This window comes from Ornithodoros turicata, chromosome 2 (genome assembly GCF_037126465.1).
Source record: "Ornithodoros turicata isolate Travis chromosome 2, ASM3712646v1, whole genome shotgun sequence".
Classification (NCBI taxonomy): Eukaryota; Metazoa; Arthropoda; class Arachnida; order Ixodida; family Argasidae; genus Ornithodoros; species Ornithodoros turicata.
Window position 1 is genome coordinate 105,499,829 of NC_088202.1, and position 18,712 is coordinate 105,518,540.

Consider the following 18,712-nt stretch of genomic DNA (forward strand, 5'->3'; position numbering starts at 1 on the left):
GCTACCCTCTTCATGTCTCTGGAACCCCTCTCCAATTCGTGCCGCACTGCAAATATCTCGGCGTCATCATTGACAAACGCCTGTCACGGTCCCACCACATCAAGGCACTCTCGGCAAAGACGTCCAACTTTGCGAACGTCCTACGACGGGTCTCTGGACTGTCGTGGGGTCCGTCTTGTGACGACCTGCGCCGAGTACACCACTCCCTCGTGTTCCTGCTGCGCTACAGCCTCCCGGTGTTGCACGGCCTGAGTAGGACTGACGAGCGTGTGCTCCTCAATATCGAGGCCCGCAGCCTTCGAGTGTGTCTGGGCCTGCCTAAGACGACCGAAACATACTCAGTCCTTGCGGAGGCACGTGAACCACCTGCAAACATCCTGCGTGACAGGGAGACCCTTCTAGTCTACAAGCGGATCCTAACGCAGCACCCATTCCACTATCTCCGGCTCATAGGAAGTTACTACCCCGACTCTGCCTTTGGTGGCGCTGTCGACTGGCTGCGGGTGGTTGTGCCCCAGCCTTCTTGTACCGTGTCCTTTGCCCCTCCTTTGTGGGCCCTCGACCGGCCCTTCGTGTACTCCACTATCCCCGGCCTTGGGCGAAAGAATGACACGCCTTCCGTTGTCGCACGTCAGCTTGCCCTGGAGCACCTCTCCAGCATGACCAGCCGCTAGCTGTTTACACCGACGGGTCGGTCGTACCTGACAGAGCGAGCGCATCATTTTATGTGCCCCACGAGGACATCGAGCGCATCTTTAAACTTGCAAACGAGACGTCATCCACGGAGGCTGAACTCTTTGCCGTGTACGCGGCGCTTGAGCACATTTCTATCTCGCCACAGGGAAACTGGTCCATCTATACGGATAGTAAGGCAGCGTTAGAGGTTATCAGCTCACACGGATTCCAGACGATCGACGACCTCCACGCAATGTCTATCTCGTCATACAACTCTGTTCTCGCCTCCGGTCATACCGTCTGGGTCCAGTGGGTACCAGCTACATAGGCCCTGAGAATACCCGTGCCGACGCTGCTGCAAGGCGCGCGCATAGCTGTAACAGCCCCATCGCAAACCTCCCGCTCACGGCATCAGCTTGCCTCGCCTTCAAACTCGTCGATGGTCTGCCTCTGAAACCCGCCACTTCATTGCAGACGCTATTCGATGCAACATCTTTCTTCGAGTCATCGACCCCGCGATGCAACTTTACCCCACCCAACACCTTACCAGGGCCGAGGAAACCCTCCTTCACACTCCGTCACTCCTGCACAAGATGGGCAGACGCGCCAACGCAAACTGCGATGCCTGCGGCGCCATCGCCGACGTAGCCCACCTCCTGCTAAAGTGCCCGACGTTCTCGGCGCCCCGTGCCGCCCTCGCCCGAAGCCTCCAAGCCTTGGGCCACCAACCCATCTCGCTCGCTACACTCCTCGGGCCTGTCCCGCACCCTGGGCAACGGGATGTTACCAAGGCACTCTTCGAGTACCTCAAGGCCACCGAAATGATGACCACCCTCTGAAGCACAGGCGGCAAGCCTCACCACCCACAGCACATCGTTGCCATCGCGGCTTCTCCCGCACCTGTTTTTTTAAGGAGTAGCAAGCAGGCACTTGCCTGGCTGACATCTCCTTTTGTGTGAATAAACATATACCCCCCCCCCTATTGCTGTGCGTTTGGAATGCTGAAAGTCTGTAACTGTAGGCAACTCGAAGTACTGGACGTTTGAAATATATCGGAGAGTTTGATATATTGAAAGTATGATAAACTGGACGTCTGAAACACTCAAATACAGACACACACATAAACACACGTCTCGTCTGGAATGCTTGGAGTTATACCTATAATCTAGGTCGACTCGAAAGGCCACAAAATGCAAAGCAATTTGAATATTAACAATGTTATTACTTCACCAACCATACCCTGTCAGGAGCCAACGAGTTTACGTTCCTTCCTGATGTATTTGTAGCTTGCGTGAAACAACCGTATGGAGGAACGCTTCCTCCATACGGCTGCTTCACGCAAGCTACAAATGCATCAATACCAAATATACAACATGCACAAAATGTGAGCCAGACTCGTGATAAATTAAATACTCTACTCAAGTTACTTTATCTTTTGGGAGTAACTTGGTATCTTACAAATATTTTCAAAAGTATGTTTTTAAAGTAAAAGTAAGTAAGTAAAACTTTTAGGAGTAACTTATATTCATTTATTAAGTTATTCCTAAGATACTCCACTTCATTTATTTTTTCCGGGAGACAGAAGGGTCGAGAAACAATTAATTTCGTCTGTTTTACTTGGGCTCTGTGCCACTTACATGTGCATATGTACATTTCACCCCAGATATTCCGGGGTACCCCGTCCTTCCGCTGCATATAGCCTGTAGAAGTAGGCGGCGCATTAGCTCTAGTAGATACGTGGGACAATGTGTTGACTTGAAAGGCATGTTGGTGAATACAGCTTATTCATAAGTGCTGCCATCTCGTGCCGCCTCCTGTCTCGGGCGCCATGTTTGAGTATTGACTCCGCTGTTCTAGGTTTGCTCTGTGCTATTTATGCTACGGTTTCCGTCTCTCCTGTATTAGAAAAACTTCACGTCTTGAAAGTGTAGGCAGCGCAGGTTCTCTACGATGTCAGACCAGCAAGAAGAATGGACAACGGAGCTGATAAGGTTGCCGTACTTTGACGACAACTTTGTGAATGTGTTCTATTCTGGACAGACAACTTCGGAAAAGCACAGTCGACGAAGTTACAACTTTATGACTGAGTCTTTCGTCGAACTACGTACTATGAAAACGCGATCGTTTCTCGACCAGTGAGTACCAATCATTTGCCTTCATTTTGCAGCAGAGCGTCATGTATTGATATAAACTTAGGAGTCCCGTGCTCGCCCGTCGTACCGAAGCGCTCGCCGGCGCTTAAAATCAAGACGTTTTTGACAACTATCACTGATGTATAGTACCAATAGTCGAACATAGTGTCAACATGCGTGGAACGCTGCTAACATGACATCAGTGGGTTATGACTACTGAGTGGCGCACATACGACGTTATGCTCTTTGTCTTGATGGCAAGCAAGTAAACAACGATAATGTTCTAAATGCAGGATAGCATAAATGGTTGTGAGTCCCCTTCTTGTGTATTTGTTTTGTATCTGCCCAACCTCTGGCTTCTTCGATCATGGAGTTCTAAATGCAGGTCGGGGAGGAGGCTTCATCAGATTACGGCTGGATGCTTCAGGAGCCAAAAGAAGACTGGCACTCCATACAGAGTTACCGTGACCTTGTCCGAGGCACCATGGGTGGAGAGCTCTGCATGCGCTTGCACAGCAGGCTCTTCTGGGCACTGTTGTCATACTGTCGCAGTGTTGAAGACGGTGGCCAGACTTCTAGCTCTTGGCTACAAGCATATCCCGGACGAGCTTGCTTGTACTGAGCTCCCTCAGCAGTGGGGACGACCAAGAGCAGTACTTGCACCCGAGAATGTCATGCAGGTGAACTGGAGGAGGCTTGGAGAAGACCGTCCTGAAGAACCTCTCCACTGCAAGCTGAGCGACGTCCGAAAGAAGGAAGAGACGGTAGACGAGAAAAGAAGTTCCGTACTCCAATTTGCTGAGAGCGTAAAGGGCATGGTAGGAGGTACACTCAGTGACACACTCGAAAGTGCTGCACATTCTACGTATGTGGACACCAAATATGGCCCAGCTCTTGAGAACTCCGTGATGGCTGTGCAGCTCAGCTGTCTACCTTTTGACTTCAAAAGTTTTGTCGCTCTGAGTCAAGGCCAGGACATATCTACCTGCAGAGCTCACGGATTCACCCTGTTTCAAGATTGTCCGGAATGGTCTTTGCCAGAGAACAGCAATTCTTCTGTGCTCATGGTAGGTTTATTTGTCTTTTCCGCAAAGCCTTGTGCAACCTCTATAATAAAACCGAAGCTCTCTGTTTTGAATTTTTCAGCAGGTGTCTCAAAGCAGGCTTGTACAAACATCCTTCCTTTGGCCAGGCGACAACAGAGGAAAGAACGAGACAGCGACGACGCCATGTTTGACGACAAGTTTGCGTCGTCGCTGTCTCGTTCTTTCCTCTGTTGTCGCCTGGCCAAAGGATATGTACCAACCGGCCCCATACACTATGTGTCTGCTAGTTTTTGTACAAACATCCCATGCAGTTATTGATGTGGCAACTAGGAAACTGTGCTTCTGTACATGCTTCCTTTTAAGAGTGATCCTTGTTGCAGGAGATACGGATATCAGCTGCCAATGCCCAACAACTTGAACAGGACACCAGAAAACAAGCCAGGAGCACACTGTGGGAGAAGGAAAGGAGGAATCGTCTGTCATCTTCCAGATTTGGCCACGTGTGCAAGCGCCAGAAGCCGTGGACAGAGGTGGCATTGCGAAACTTACTTCGCCCAAAGCAGTTCAGTGCAGCGTCTGTGCGTTATGGTACCTCTAATGAGCATAATGCTGTCCTGAGGTACATCGAAGTACTTCGTCACATCCGCCACCACGTCCACGTCTTTGCATGTGGTTTCATGGTTCGACCGGACTTTCCCTGGCTGGGCTCAACGCCTGATCGGATTGTGTACGATCCCGAGCAGACCCCAGCTCACGGTGTGTTGGAGGTGAAGTGCCCATGGTCGAAAAGGGCAACATCATTAGAAGATGCACTTCAAGATAAGGACTTTTGCATTGAAGTGAGGGATGGCAAGCCACATCTAAAAGAGCACCATGAATACTATTATCAAATGATGGGCCAGATGTTTTGCTCAGGAGCTAGGTGGGGCCATTGTGTGGTGTATTCACCATCGTGGATCATTGTTGCTAAAGTTGACTTCTGCCCCTCATTTTGTGATGAGATGATAAAGGTACTGACTAGGTTCTATTTTGACTGTGCTCTGCCTTACCTTGAAGCATCACCATAACCTTGTCAAAATGCGACTGTACTTTTATTGTATAAGTGAGATTCAGGATTCTGAACAACTTTTATCTATCGCTGTCAGATACGCCCCTTTCAGTATCACTTGCATAAAATGGAAACTACACTTTAACAATGCAGAGTCTGATTTATTATTGTAAATATGCTACAGATTATACATTGCACTGCCCACTCATTGTCTTTTGTTTTTTTGCAACTTCCCCACCTTCTTATGTACAACACTTTGACTACATTACAACAAAAATATCACAGCAACAGTAAGGAACATTCAGGTACCTCTGACAGTCGTCACTGTCAATGGAAAATATCACAGTAAACACAAAGGAACGTTCACAGACGGAACTCCCCTGGCTACCACTAGTCGTAAGTTTTCATAATGGGGCTTTGGTAGTTGCTTAATAATGCACATACAGTCCACATTTGATTCACAAGGGGACAAAGCGTGATGGGCACTCCACTGTCAAATATATGATAGGTCTTTATTCGCTGGATCCTGCGTTCCACGTGTATCCTCAAGGAAGCGATTTTCTGCGTCTCCAGAACCTCTTCCTTTGTTAGCTTGCCCTGCGTTGTGAATGGTGGAATGTTGAGTCCAATTTTCAGGGGATTGAGGAGATCCTGTATTCTAAACCCTTTATCAGCCATGATGGAGTCTCCTTCTTCAAATTTTAGAGATAAAAGTCCACTTTTCTTCACTAGTTCCTTGTCGGAGATACTTCCGGTGTAGAGGGAAGACACAAATGTCAGGTAGCCATCCGGTGACACTCCAATAAGAGACTTCAAGGTGTTTGACGACTTGTACGTCGAGTATGTCTCTGATTGTAACACAAATGAGCTGGGCACTTGGCATTTTATTTCTGTCGCATCTATTATCACTCTTGTGCTTGGGAACTCTTCTTTGAAGGCCACTGGCATGTTTTTCTGAATGATTTCGCGAGATGGCCACTGTGGGAGTGCACTGAGCTTTAGGTACAGATGATTGATCCATGCTGAAAGTATCCTGCTTATCGTTGCTTGGGTGACACTAAACCTGTGTGCTAGGTCCTGCTGGAACAAGCCAACCCGTAGTCTGACTAGGGTCAGGAACAGCTCATTGTCCATCGAAAGTGCATGAGGCCTTCCAAGGGGTGAAATGCTGTCGCTAGACGTTCCATATTGGATGTTGCAACCACGCTCACCCGGGTCAAGATATGTGAGAAAGTTTTTGAACATAGCATAGGAAGGGAGGCCAGTATAAAATTGGATATCGTCGTCAGAGCCCTTGAAACGTTCAACAGAAAATGGAAGGTGTTTCTCCTCCAGCTTCCTGTGTTTTTCCTTCAGTAGCAGGAGCTCCCTTTCTAGTCGGGCTATTTCTGCATTTGCCACTTGCAAGGATTTTTGGAGACTCTCTATCAATTCATCTTTTTTCTGCATCCTCATCTCTTCTTCTGTTTTGGAAGGTGACTGTGTTTCTGGCACGGCTGTTAGTATCGTATCATTTTCACTAGTTTCACACTGCTCTTCACTTGTGGCAAAATCATGGCATTCGGCTGGACGTCTGTCTTGAATGTTCTGAGCATTTGGCCAAGCAGACTTTGGTATGAGTGCCCTTCGCTCTTTTGGGGCTTTCCGTTCTTTCGTCACTTTTTTGAATTTGAAAATACTTGGCACAGCATTGCTGTGAAGCATTCTTCGTCCACTTGCAACATTCTTCACAAAGTCACTTTCCTTGAAATGCAAAGAGCAGACTTTAGCTGTCACAGTATTGTAGGGAGGCTTCCTCTTTATAGCGACGACCCACTTGTCTTGCAGTGCTTTCACTATTGGGAAACTGTGGAAGGATACCTAAGACAGAACAGGACAAAAGGGACTGACAACGGATCCATGCAAACTTGATACCATCAACAACGTGCCTGCTCCTTTCTCTCATGTTTTTGTGAACCCATTATTTTTTTCTTTCTCAGGGAAGAGCACTCTAGCAAAGCACGATGAAGAGATTGACAGTTTCCTGCAAAAATGTAAAGCACTGTCCGAACTTGTAGCTGATAGACGCATTGACTTTTTGTGCACCACACTAGTGCGCTGATAGACGCATTGACTTTGTGTGCACCACACTAGTGCGCTGAAACAACATCACAGCAAGCGGCGACTGATAAGCTGACGTGTCATACCACTGATTAACATGATTCTGAAATGATTCTGCGGCGGAAAGTGAATGGCACCACGTCGCGTGCGGTTCAAAGTGTCTGTATACCCAGGAACAGTAGAAGAAGAAGAATCTCGGCTGTTGAATCACAACACTCGCGCGCGATCACGCACATGTCTCTTCACTGAAGCAAAATATAAGCAAATCCTAACCTTACCTTCTCATTGTCATGGCCAATGTTTCCTTTTTGTGTACACAGTGGCACAGCACAGTAATGAGGCATTGTCGTGCACCCTCTGCACAGAGACTGCAGACGCCGAAAACCGAAACTGACGACAGCTATACTCAAACATGGCGCGCAAACGTTAGTCCTCACTTGCGTACACAGATGGCGCGCACTTATGTATAAGCTGTATTATTATCAGGCTCCCACAGCTCCCCATAGAGCCCATAGTTTGAGATAATTCAGGCAACACTGAGCATGCAACCAATGAAAATGAACTATGATGCCTACCATTCGGCCAATCAGGAGTCTCTCAGTTTGGCTCGCCTTTCGGCCCGGTACTGGCCACCATAGGCTTTTACTTTTACTGGATTTCATGCCCGACGCTCGTTATCCCAACAACAACAACTTTATTTTCGGCCTTGGAGAGTGGGGAGTTTCATCGCAACAGGCGATACTCTACCCCAGTGCTTGGTGGAATGGGGGGAATAAAATAACGATACCGAGCGTTATCCCGTATGCCAGAACAACTAGGCAAATTTTGGACAAAATACACATTTATTTGAAACATCGTACTGACTCAATAGTCTGACACAAATATTCACCGTGCGTAGAGTCCAAATCGTTGCGTTCGTTGACCAAGTTCGAACACGCAAAACACACACAGTCTACTCCTAGAAGCAGTGTTGCCAAGTTGGAGGATTTCCCTCCAAATCTGGAGGGTTTGTGCCGGAGCCTAGCGGGAAGAATTTTAATTTGGAGGGAGGAGGGAAATCTGGAGGTTTCGGTTGCACTTCGGAGGGATTTCAGAGGAATTTCAACTTTCGTCATGTACCCATAAAAGTTTTGCTAATACGACCCCGAAACAGGATCAACGAATGTCAGATGACAAACTGCAGAAGTTTCAGAACGCCTGATGTTTTAGAAAGTAGCGTGTTGCACACCTTATGCGGCTTACTCGGGGTTTCTTCGTGCTTCGTGTGCTGGCGTCTGCTCCGGCCAAGCGTCCGCTCCTCTCCGTGACGGCGGACGCGTGTTGGGTTTGCATACTCTGTGAAGCTCTTTCGATTTTTCGCGTGTCTGTTTGCTTCTGGGGCACAATATCCATCCTCACAATAATGGGGAAGCCTTCCAATCCAGAGAAGAAGTCACCATATACCGACAGAAGTTCTCGAAGGAGTACGCGTGACTTAAACTTGATGAATTCAAGGACTGGCCTGAAGAGGTTTCCCAAAGCATAGCATTGCAAAGCAGTGCATTCTACCAGACTTTTAGACTCGATCTCCACTCTTTAGTTTTATTTTCTCACTACTCTCACCTCAACTCGAGTCGGGGCGATGCTCGGTAAAGGACATGCCTGCGTATACAAAACCTGTGATATGTTCCTTGCAAGTGAATATGTCAGTATATCATCAATATCTAATTGTTTCACTGAAAATACACGACATTTTTAGAAACGGAGGTTTTTGTCCAGATTCTAGAGAGTTTTGGGGTTGACTTGGAGGGAGCGCCGAAAAAATGTTGGCAACACTGCCTAGAAGCGAGCGACGCTCACACGAGTGCATGCGATTTCACGGTAACCATCTCCTTTCGTTGGTCGCAGTAGTGTGAAGGTTTCAACGGAGCGGGAAATGCTTGTCGCATGGACACCGAATCCTGTCTCCGTTGTGACCGTTGTGACTGAATTTGGAAATGCGACGGCGCTCACAGGTGTTCCTGTGTTCCTCAGGCGTCAGCTCACCACTGCATTCCCGTTCTGAACTCGAGAGACTTCGTACGTAGGATACTTGCGTCGGGAAACACCACAAAACGCGCTGAGTCACTTTGACACACTAACAAATCTGCGACTTCTCCACTTCTCTTTGAACAATGCGGTCATAGTCATACGGTGCTGTCAACTGACATCGTCGAGACGCCGCTGCCACTTCTCGACTTCTCTCCCTTCTCCTCTCGTAACTGTCCGCCAGACAGGCAGCCCGCGAAACATGGAGGCAGGAGCGGCCGTTTCGAACAGATTGCCGTGGGACCCCTCTGGCGGTCGCCCCTGTCAAAACCGCCATTACTTCCTGTCCACCACGTGATCCTCTCTAAAGTTTCGGTTTAGCAATGCTTTGTTGCTCGCGCTGTTTTCCGTGCTTTTATGCTTTTCCAAAGTCATTTACTCTTAAAATGTGAACACCATTGCGGAAACAACATTTTGTTAACGTGTTCTTACCGCGCTTGCGGCTGTTGTTCAACAGAAAGCAGCTCTGTCACGGCATAACGTTTCATTCGTAAGTACGTACTTGATCGGTTTGTTTCGTATCCCTGTCTGTGAGAGAGTCATCTTGAATCGTTCGTTTGCAAGCTGGTGCTGTGCTACAGCTGCAGATTCATCTGATTTCCTTCATTGTTGTATAAGTTTGATTACTGGCATGCTTTACCACTTCAGCAACAAACACAAAACGTGGCCACGTCGTCACACGAACGTCACTGCCACGAATGATGTTTCTAGTACTGCCTGCTTGTCCTGCAGACCGTGACCGGTCTTGTAGTAGAAGGGCACACCAAGAGTAAACCTCCGAACACACACAAATAAAACTGGACGCGCGGCGCTCATCACAAGCATGGAGGTAAGAAACTAAGGAGATGCCCTAAGCGCCTCTCCCAATGCAAGCGAGCGTGCTGTGACCCGCGCATGGCATTGTGGTTAGTTGCCCACACACGTGACCCATAAACGTCACGGCAAGACGTACATACATACACATAATACACGTATACATAGACGTATACATAAAACATGGCGTCCTCCATGTCCGCGGCGTATCTTACCTGAATACAGAGACGAGCTGCGGCCGAATAACTTGTTTCCGCTTTCATAACATATTTGGAGTTCGAAGTTATCACACCCGTTGAAACACAAGATAGATCATCTCAGTGTGGAAGCAATGGATCACTAAATTGCTAGAAGATATACGTACGTCATCGTGACATTGCCTGGCTTCTCTTCTGTTTTGCTATTTTGCTGCGATTTATCACGCGCCAAATGTTGAAACAACCCATAACCTTCAAAGTATTGTGCGAATGGACTCCTTGAAGGTAAGGCGTTTGCTGAAGATGAAGTTTGCTAAACTTCAAAGCCTCCGCGCAGACCGCCATAACGCCGAAACATGTGGGGATCACGTGACCGGGCAACTAGATGGGCGTGGTATTGCCAGGAGCGACCGCTAGAGGGGTCCCACGGCCTTCCGATCTTTTAGCCCTCTCCTTAGTTTATTACCTCCATGATCACAAGGCAGATACCTGAGCGTCTGAGCTGCAATTACGACTTCCGTACCCATCGTCTGCTTAGGGAGCTGGCCTGCGCATGCTCTTGGGGTCAGGTGAGCGGTCACATGGTAGACAGGAGCATCCCAGAGTGCAATGCGAGGCTGGCACGCCCGTCCCCATGGCAAAAACTTGGAAGGGCCGCTCCTGTGTTTCCTTCCTCCATGCCGCGAAAGAATGCTCTTTTGAAACTTTGCCAACCAAGAGCGGAGCGCGCAATGTCCTTCGGCCAATGGGTATCAACTATGATGCCTGACGGAGTAATACCATGTGTTTATGACGTGCAAACATTTTTTTAGAGCCGCGAAGAGGGGGAGCTATGGGGGCCTGTTATGATTGTCTTTCAAAGTCACGAGAGAGGACCGATGTGCCTTCTGCACCTTGCACCTTGCATTCTGGAGCCTATTAGCGATGGTGGTTACAAATGTTAACTGAAAGGCACCGTTGATTAAAACAATATATATATTGAAAAGGCGACACAAGCAGGAAGGCCCTTGATCGGCTGGCTGTAATGTATAACGTCACATTCTTATTGGTCTAGTCAATTCAATTTGCATTACGTCCAGTGCTATGTGAATTCTCTCAAACTATGGGTTCTATGTGGAGCCGTTACTGTTGGGCCCTGCCACACCTCCCTCCTTTTTTCTTTTGCCCTGTCTTGGATTAGATGAAGTGGACTGAGCGCTGGGTACGGAGAGTTCTAACAATAGATGAGAGCCTTGTCTAGTATCTTCATGTGGCTCAACGTAGCTTTGATTGCTCATTTTAGTTATCGCTCAATCTTTGGCGACGATGACACAAACGAAAAACCCAAGTTTTAAGTTTTCCCTCCGGCTTCGCCAATTTCCGAACATTTTACGTCCGGATTACACCTTCACCCGGACACCAAACGCAAGTCTTGAATTGCCGAACTATTCGGGTGAAATCCGGACAGGTGGCAACCTAAAGTCTGAGGTGGCTTGCTCGCTTACAAGGGCCCTTCCTCTGAGCACAACATCCCCCCTTCTCCCCTTCCCCTTTCACAAAGGAGTGAAACTTGCCGCCTTGTTTGAGCAGGCAGACCTCACTCCCTTTTCCTTAGAACATCATACCACCACTACCACCAGCGCAACATCGAGCATATTCGCACGAGTCACATTATCGGGCGCGATGTCCGGGGAGGAGAGCGAGGAGGAGAGTATGCGCCAAGAAGATATCGCGGGAAAACAAGGGTATCCAAACCAGAATCTGTCTCTATCTTCATTTTATCTGCATTTGCTTGACAAAAAATTCACAAATTGTAACTTGATAGTACGAGTTACTTTTTTGAGTATTTAATATTCTAGTCGAATACTTTTCATGGTTGAGTACTCAGTCACATTTTTGCGTGGTACTCAGTAACTTAACTTAAATACCTTTTTTGAGTATGTTGTACAAGCCTGAATGTGACCCTGTACATTCATAGGCTGCAATCAGCAGCCTAATATAGGAAAAAAAAGAAAAACTAATATTTTTATGCTTATATGCTTTCGAAATATGTTACCAAGAGCGAAGACAAAAAGCCCCGATGTGCCTGCTCGAATTAGCATCGATTTTTCATTTGGGATGGCAGGTTTTAAGAATTGGTGATTCGATCAGTCGCTGGTTTTTCGTCTCCCCCTTCTGTTCCTCTTCGATTTCTCGTCGGTCTCTGGCGGCGAGGCAATTGCTTTGGATCTCGCCTCATCTTTCTTCCTCTGGCGAAGGCTGAAATGTCCCCGCCCCGCACCTACCATCTCAATTCCAAACTAGGTAGGTTGAGTGGAAACCTCATTTTGTCGTCTCGCTTTGATACCTGCAGCGGAAACAAGACACCACAAATTGACCGCGTTCAAACAAAGTTTTTGCCTCGGAAACTTTCCTCATCAGAGTCACGAAAAAGGAAAGAGAAAAACTGAGAAAGAGGTATAGAATGGGAACGCCCTCGTTTTGGATCTTCCTTTTAACTTAACAAACTCATCCGTCAAGAACCATAAATGTGATAGCGTTGTGCGAAAGCGAAATTTGAATTACATGAAAGTTCTTTATCAGTGAAGTTTGCTTTGCTGCAGTGATTATTATTTTGTCATCGAATTTCTTACCTTCAGGTACACTCTTAAAAATGAACTTCACCACATACAGAACGCTCCTAGCCAGTCATAATCCTGAGTGACATCGTTCTTTCCGATGATTTACTGAAAACGGGGCCGTACGCCATTTTTGTGGCAACGGCCCCATCTCATCATCGTCTCTTTATCTGTGTGTGTGTTTGGCCACGGCAAGCAAACCCCCCCCCCCCCCCCACCTTTGTGGCACTGTGCAGTGATAATTGCCACAAAAATGGCGTACGCTCCCCGTTTTCATCAAGTGAAGGGAGAGAACGTTGTCATTTAGGATGATGATTGGCTAGGAGCGTGCTATGCGGTGAGGTTCTGTTCTGGTACGGTGGATGATGTCCTACATCCCAAAGGCTCTTTCACGGAAAGACACTCCAAAATTCGCAGCCTCGTCTACTTTCTCCAGAAATCTGGCCTCGCTCAAGTACTGCTCGGACTTCTCGGCAACTCTGCAGTGACAGCCCTAAATCTTAAATTTCGGCCGTCATCATTCCTTCATCTGTTATCACACCATATCATCTCATCCTGGCTACAGTCGTGACGCAGCCCACATACGTGAGGCCAACAACGGCAAGCCGGTTCGTCACCACCACCACCATCTGTTCTGTCTACGCATCTCCACCCTTCATCCTCCATCCGTCCGTCCTTCTTTTTTTTTTTTTTTGCTATCGTCGTGACGACGCCCACTTCAGTGTGGCCAACAACGGCGAGCCGATCCTGCCATTACCCCCCCTCCTCTGTTCTGTTCCTTTCGCGCTCCCCGACGGACTCACGCACCCTCTACGCATCTCCACCCTTAATCATCCATCCGTTCTTTTATATATATTTTGGCCGTGACGATGCCCACTTCTCTGTGGCCAACAACGGCGAGCCGATTCAGTCATTACCCCCTCTGTTTTTAGTGCACCTCTCATCCACAATACACTTCAGTCTCATCAGTATCATTTATCCTGCGCATACCTCACCTTGAATCCTTCACCTTTCTGCTTTTTTTTTCTTACTTACTCGCTCACTCTCCTTTTCTTATATATATAGTCGTGACGATGCCCACTCGTGTGCGGCCAACAACCGGCAAGCTATTTGGGCATCCCCCCTCCCCCGTTTTTAGAGTGTAGGACGAACAAGTGCTCGCAAGGACAGCTGTTCACGTGTTGATATTAATGCCTATTCTAGTGTATTGGAAACGTGTGAGATACGACCTTTTCTCTCAAATTTTGAGTTGCATGTACAAGCTGTCGGGAAACGACGGACCCGCAGCTCCCTTGTCAGAACTTTTAGACCATTAACTGTATCATGACTGGATCGATATCACACTGGGAGCATGACTTTGAAACACTCGTTAGGATATAGCCAAGCCGAGGATGCAGCTGGAATATTGCGCACGTCTCGGACACAGTGGAGCTCCGAGGAGCCTAGAAACAAATTGTTAGCACCAGCGTATATCACAGATAGAAGTGCATGACTTCATTAGATTTTTACGAGGTGAGTCATAAAAGCAGTTTTGACGTCCCTCAGCGACGCAGGTCTCATGAACAGCCTGTGAACTCAAGTCGTGCCAACTGATTCTTCAGTGCCCCACCCTCACCCTCGTAGGCATTACCCTCATCCTTTTTTTAAAGTCATCTTTGTCTTTAATCTATCTCATCTTGCTTTCACCTATTGTTAGTTTATCCTTTATTTCCCAATTCTTTCCTTTTTATTTTACTTTCAGTTATTTTTCTTTTAATTTCTTTTCGTTCTGTTTTTTCGGAATAGCAAGTCGACATGCCGTTTGGCTGACCTTTCCCCCCTTTTTTCTTTGTTCTAATAAATATACCGCCCCCGTGAATCACCTATTAAAGATATTGATAGGAAAATGCAATAGCAATGGCTTAGGACAAAACACCATTATTGAGAAATAAGGTCGCATACACTTTCTGGATACATTTTTGTACGAATGTACAATTTTTGTACAATTTTGTGCTGATGTTTGTCTAGAATAAATTCGATAGCAATCACTATCGAGATTGGTAATTTCCCGTAACTGGAGCAACGGTGATAAGAAAGTCAATGGACCTATTTCACAACGACTTATGCGCATGCGCATGACCTTCAGGCGCTGGAGAGGGTTCTCTCCGTCTGCATTAGATGGCGCAATATAGGGACGACAGAAGTGGAGACCAGTGGGGAGACCGCACGAACGGCGCGAGCTCGTCGGTCACACTCCGGACTGGTTTTAGTCCTTTGTGCTACTCACATGGATTTGTTTGGCACGCTCCGAAAGTGGTTCGCTGAAGACCCGCTGGGATACGACGCGTATGTGAAAAAGGTCAATTTAAAAATACATTCGTGAAATTTCGCATCAGAAATGCATGTAGAGTGGCGCACAAAAGGCCAGCAAATGATGCATATGGCATGCATGAACGGTCGTATAATTCTCACGTTTCTTTAAATTGAATCTACATTCCGCGCTTCTTTCATCAACGCCACAAATCCTTCGTTCTTCCTCGACGGTCAAATATGCGCAATGAAGCGGGAAGCTGCGAAGAAACGATCGGAAATTCCTGCCAACGGTATTCTTAACGGTCGAACAGACGACAGTGGCGCAGTTATTAGGCATAGTTTCACGTCATGACATCTCAGGGAAAAGGCGAGTCACGAGTTGAAAAATTGTGGAGGCATAAATCCCTGAAACGTGCATAGAATTCTTTCAAAGCGCGGCTGGCGCAATAAAATTCCTCTTCGGCTGTTCCAAATATGTAGGGTCTAAAGGATTATGGAAAAGAGACGGCGAAAGGCTGACGTACATGTTTCTTTGAACTGTGAATTTCCGTAAATGTCGATGAGAGTGTTTCCGGAATTTGCTATCGGATAACCCTTTTCCTGAGGGGCTACGCGACTAAAACTTCAAATTGCGCACCATCTTGTACTGGTCTTGTACTTGTACGAAAGATAAACGTATTTATCACGCATACAACTCCCTCTCCATTTTCACCGCCTTCTATTCCTCATTATCTTTGGTACTAGCAACAGCACCTTTCCCGCTTTCCTTTATCTTTAATAAACATCCCCCCCCCCCCCCCCAATGGCAAGCCCTGCGTTGCCGTCTAATGTGGGTTCATCACAATGTCTATGGCTACCTTCCTTGGTCCCGTCCCTCGGCCTAACCAGTGGGCCGTCACCAAAGCCCTGCTCCGCTTTCTGCAAGGTTCGTGCCTTGCGTCCGCCCTCTGACCGGCTTTTCTCGCGCAATGCCGTGCCTGTGCTTCACTCACTGTTTTTCCTTCCTGTTTTCCTTGTTTCTTTTTCTCTTTTTCTTATTTTTTTAACGTTTGTTTTGAGTTTTACTTTTTTTCGGTATAGCAAGCCGGCATCAGCCTGGCTGACATTTTCTCTTTAATTTCTTTTGTCTTCTTTCTATTAAACATATCTGCACCCCCCCCCCCCTTCTACTCAGCTAGCCTATATGCATTCCAACCTCCTCTATACGCAAACACGATTCACGTTGGGCTTGCGCTTCGTAGGTAGCCACTGAAAGAGTCTCCTTCCGAAAGAGAGACGCCTTCCTAACTTGAGGTTTAAGCCGGGCTCAAAAAATAATAAAAGTAAAATAATAAAATTAAAATAAATAAATAAATAAATAAAGTATATTGTACGTGAATGAAACCCGTTGGATAATGTTAGAAATCCTCTTGTGCAAGCCAGTGCGTTTTTGGTTTGCTGTCAATTATTGCAGTAATTGATATTAGTTGCGTATTTTTAAATGTCGATTTTAGAGCAGAGTGTCAAAGTTGTCACACTGCATGCAGCCGTTTGCAATAAGGTACTTGTGTACTTGTTACATTATTGTGTTATATTCTTATGAAACACCCACCTCATCGATCATCATCTATTCTTGTTGCGTTCTCATGTTTCTTTTAATTTTTTTTTTTTGTCGTAGCTCTAAAAAAAGCTCGCGAAACTAAGTAAGACGGAATGAACAAATAGCGACACTTTGCCCGCTCGCACCGATAATACTGCTTTCCAGGGCGTTGTGAATGAACGAAGTCCTCTCCTAGTTTTGACTTGCCGCCTTGATAGAAGTGGAATGAAGGGACGGACTCAGAACGGAATATAGAGAACGTGACCACACGAAATAATTGTGGCGACTCACTCGGGTTCGATCCCGACCGAGGACGGTAGCAATGTGGGGGAGGTAAACATTGCTTCCAGCACCTGTGTCGGAGATTTACGGCGCACTGCCCGCGCACGTCAAGAAGAACCCCAGGTGGTCGAAATTATCCGCAGTCCTACCCTGCGTCACGTGCAGCATGTCGCCACACAAACCTGCTGACTCACCTTACGTGTAAATCAACTCTCAATGAATTTTGTGGCGACTCAGTAATTTTGTGGCGATTCAACAGGTATTGCGTCCAGGTTCACTCCGAAGAATACGGTGTTCGTAAGACCTTTTTTCCCGGCGTAATATTTGGAGAAGGTGGAACATGGATGGTGCAGCTGGCATTAAACGCAGCTAAAATAATGTTCCATCCGCCCGCTATATTGGTGACACTGGTTACGCCCTTCGCGTGTCGGTTTACGAATAGGGTTTACGAATAATATCTTGGGTTGCATTTTCTGTTTCCTTTTAATCTTTTTCCAGGACGGGAGAGGCGATAGTGTGCTCTTTCTCCCTCTCACATTGGGGGTGAAAGAAAGACGCGTCTTCTAAGAAGCGCAATGAACAAAATAAAGAAAGAAAATGGCGTTCCTTCACGAATTTTTTGCGGGCGATCTATCGAATGGATTTTTGTTCTGAAAACGGCTACGATATCAGGTGACCGAAAAGAACAGATGTTCACATTGGGACAACTTTGTAGCTTTTATAATTAAAAAGTTAATTAATGAAAGTTAATTAAGACATTGCCTTTGGACTTTGCTAATGCCCTGCTAGGGAGTGCCCTTTAGCATATGCTATATTGCAATTGATTTCATCTTGGAAAAAGTGTTATATATATTTTTAAAAATCTGTTCACACTTAGCGTGGACACCCTGTATAGCATACCCTTATTAATGTGCCCAAGAACAGCCGAAGCCTTGGTGTTGGCGCACGCAGACAATGCAGTATTTACAAATATATACACACACATATACATATATACTTACATATACAGATTAGGCGAAACATAACATAACATATTCAGGAAGAGGAACGTAACAGGAAGATATTCACATATATACATACAGTACAGACTTGGAGATATACAGTACATAGCACTAAAAGGGGGAAAAACTGTACAACTTCACGTGTTACTGAGTGAGCGCAAGAGGAGAGTTTTAAAAAACGTTTGAATGGGAGTTTAAGATATCAACAGATGGGTGAATTGGCGTTTGTCATTTGTTGAATACGTACTATCGGATTTGCAGGCATATGGTGGGATAAGTACAATATATTCGTGTGTCGGGTTACATTGACAGGTACGGCGATATGAAGCTGATGTAATAAAGATGATGTATCGAGAAAACTGTGCAAGATCTTATAACAGAGCATAATATCATGAAAACGGCGTCGCGTTGAGAGTGGTTGGAGGTTAAGAAATGACATTATCTCTCTATAGACATACATTCTAAAGTGAGGGCTTTTTCTTGCAAATACGCTATGTACAATGTGTAGAAATTTCTTCTGGACAGATTCAATCCGTGACGAGTCAGTGCAGGAAAGAGAGTTCGGGATGAATAAATGGCTTCACGAGCAGTTTCTCTATTCGACGCATTCTGCACGTATTCTGTTCCCCCGAGGTCTTGCTATCATAAAATGATCCGCGATCTTCATACCGCTGGCAACACTGTCGCGACGGGCACCACGTATCTTAAAGCAAAGATAAAAACAAAACAAAACCGAAAAGAAGAAGAAAGGTACGTGCAGAAAGCAGAAGAGAAACTTTCTGCGTCGTTGGAGCAGACGACAACAGCGGCATGTACCTACCTCTCGTAAAAAGGATCCCGCGACAGTGCCTGGGGCACAATAGGATGCCAGCGGCTTCTGCGT

General features: G+C 46.6%; 2 protein-coding genes across 4 annotated transcripts in view; one reads left to right on the plus strand and one right to left on the minus strand.

The window, feature by feature from the left end:
* Positions 1 to 18,712, minus strand: part of LOC135383929 (uncharacterized) — a 242,917-nt gene that overhangs the window by 88,841 nt on the left and 135,364 nt on the right. Inside the window, exon 1 of one of the 3 annotated variants that reach the window (XM_064613213.1) lies at positions 15,492 to 15,562. The exons of the other annotated variants lie outside the window; for them this stretch is intronic. The gene's annotated coding sequence lies outside the window, so the exon portion shown is untranslated. Of the gene's footprint in view, positions 1 to 15,491; positions 15,563 to 18,712 lie in introns of those variants that run through there. 3 annotated transcript variants of the gene reach the window in all.
* Positions 2,462 to 4,920, plus strand: LOC135386434 (uncharacterized). The gene is made up of 3 exons (XM_064616342.1): positions 2,462 to 2,810; positions 3,193 to 3,874; positions 4,234 to 4,920. Exons 1-3 carry the CDS (start codon positions 2,626 to 2,628, stop codon positions 4,918 to 4,920), a joined length of 1,554 nt encoding a protein of 517 aa, XP_064472412.1. The 5' UTR covers positions 2,462 to 2,625.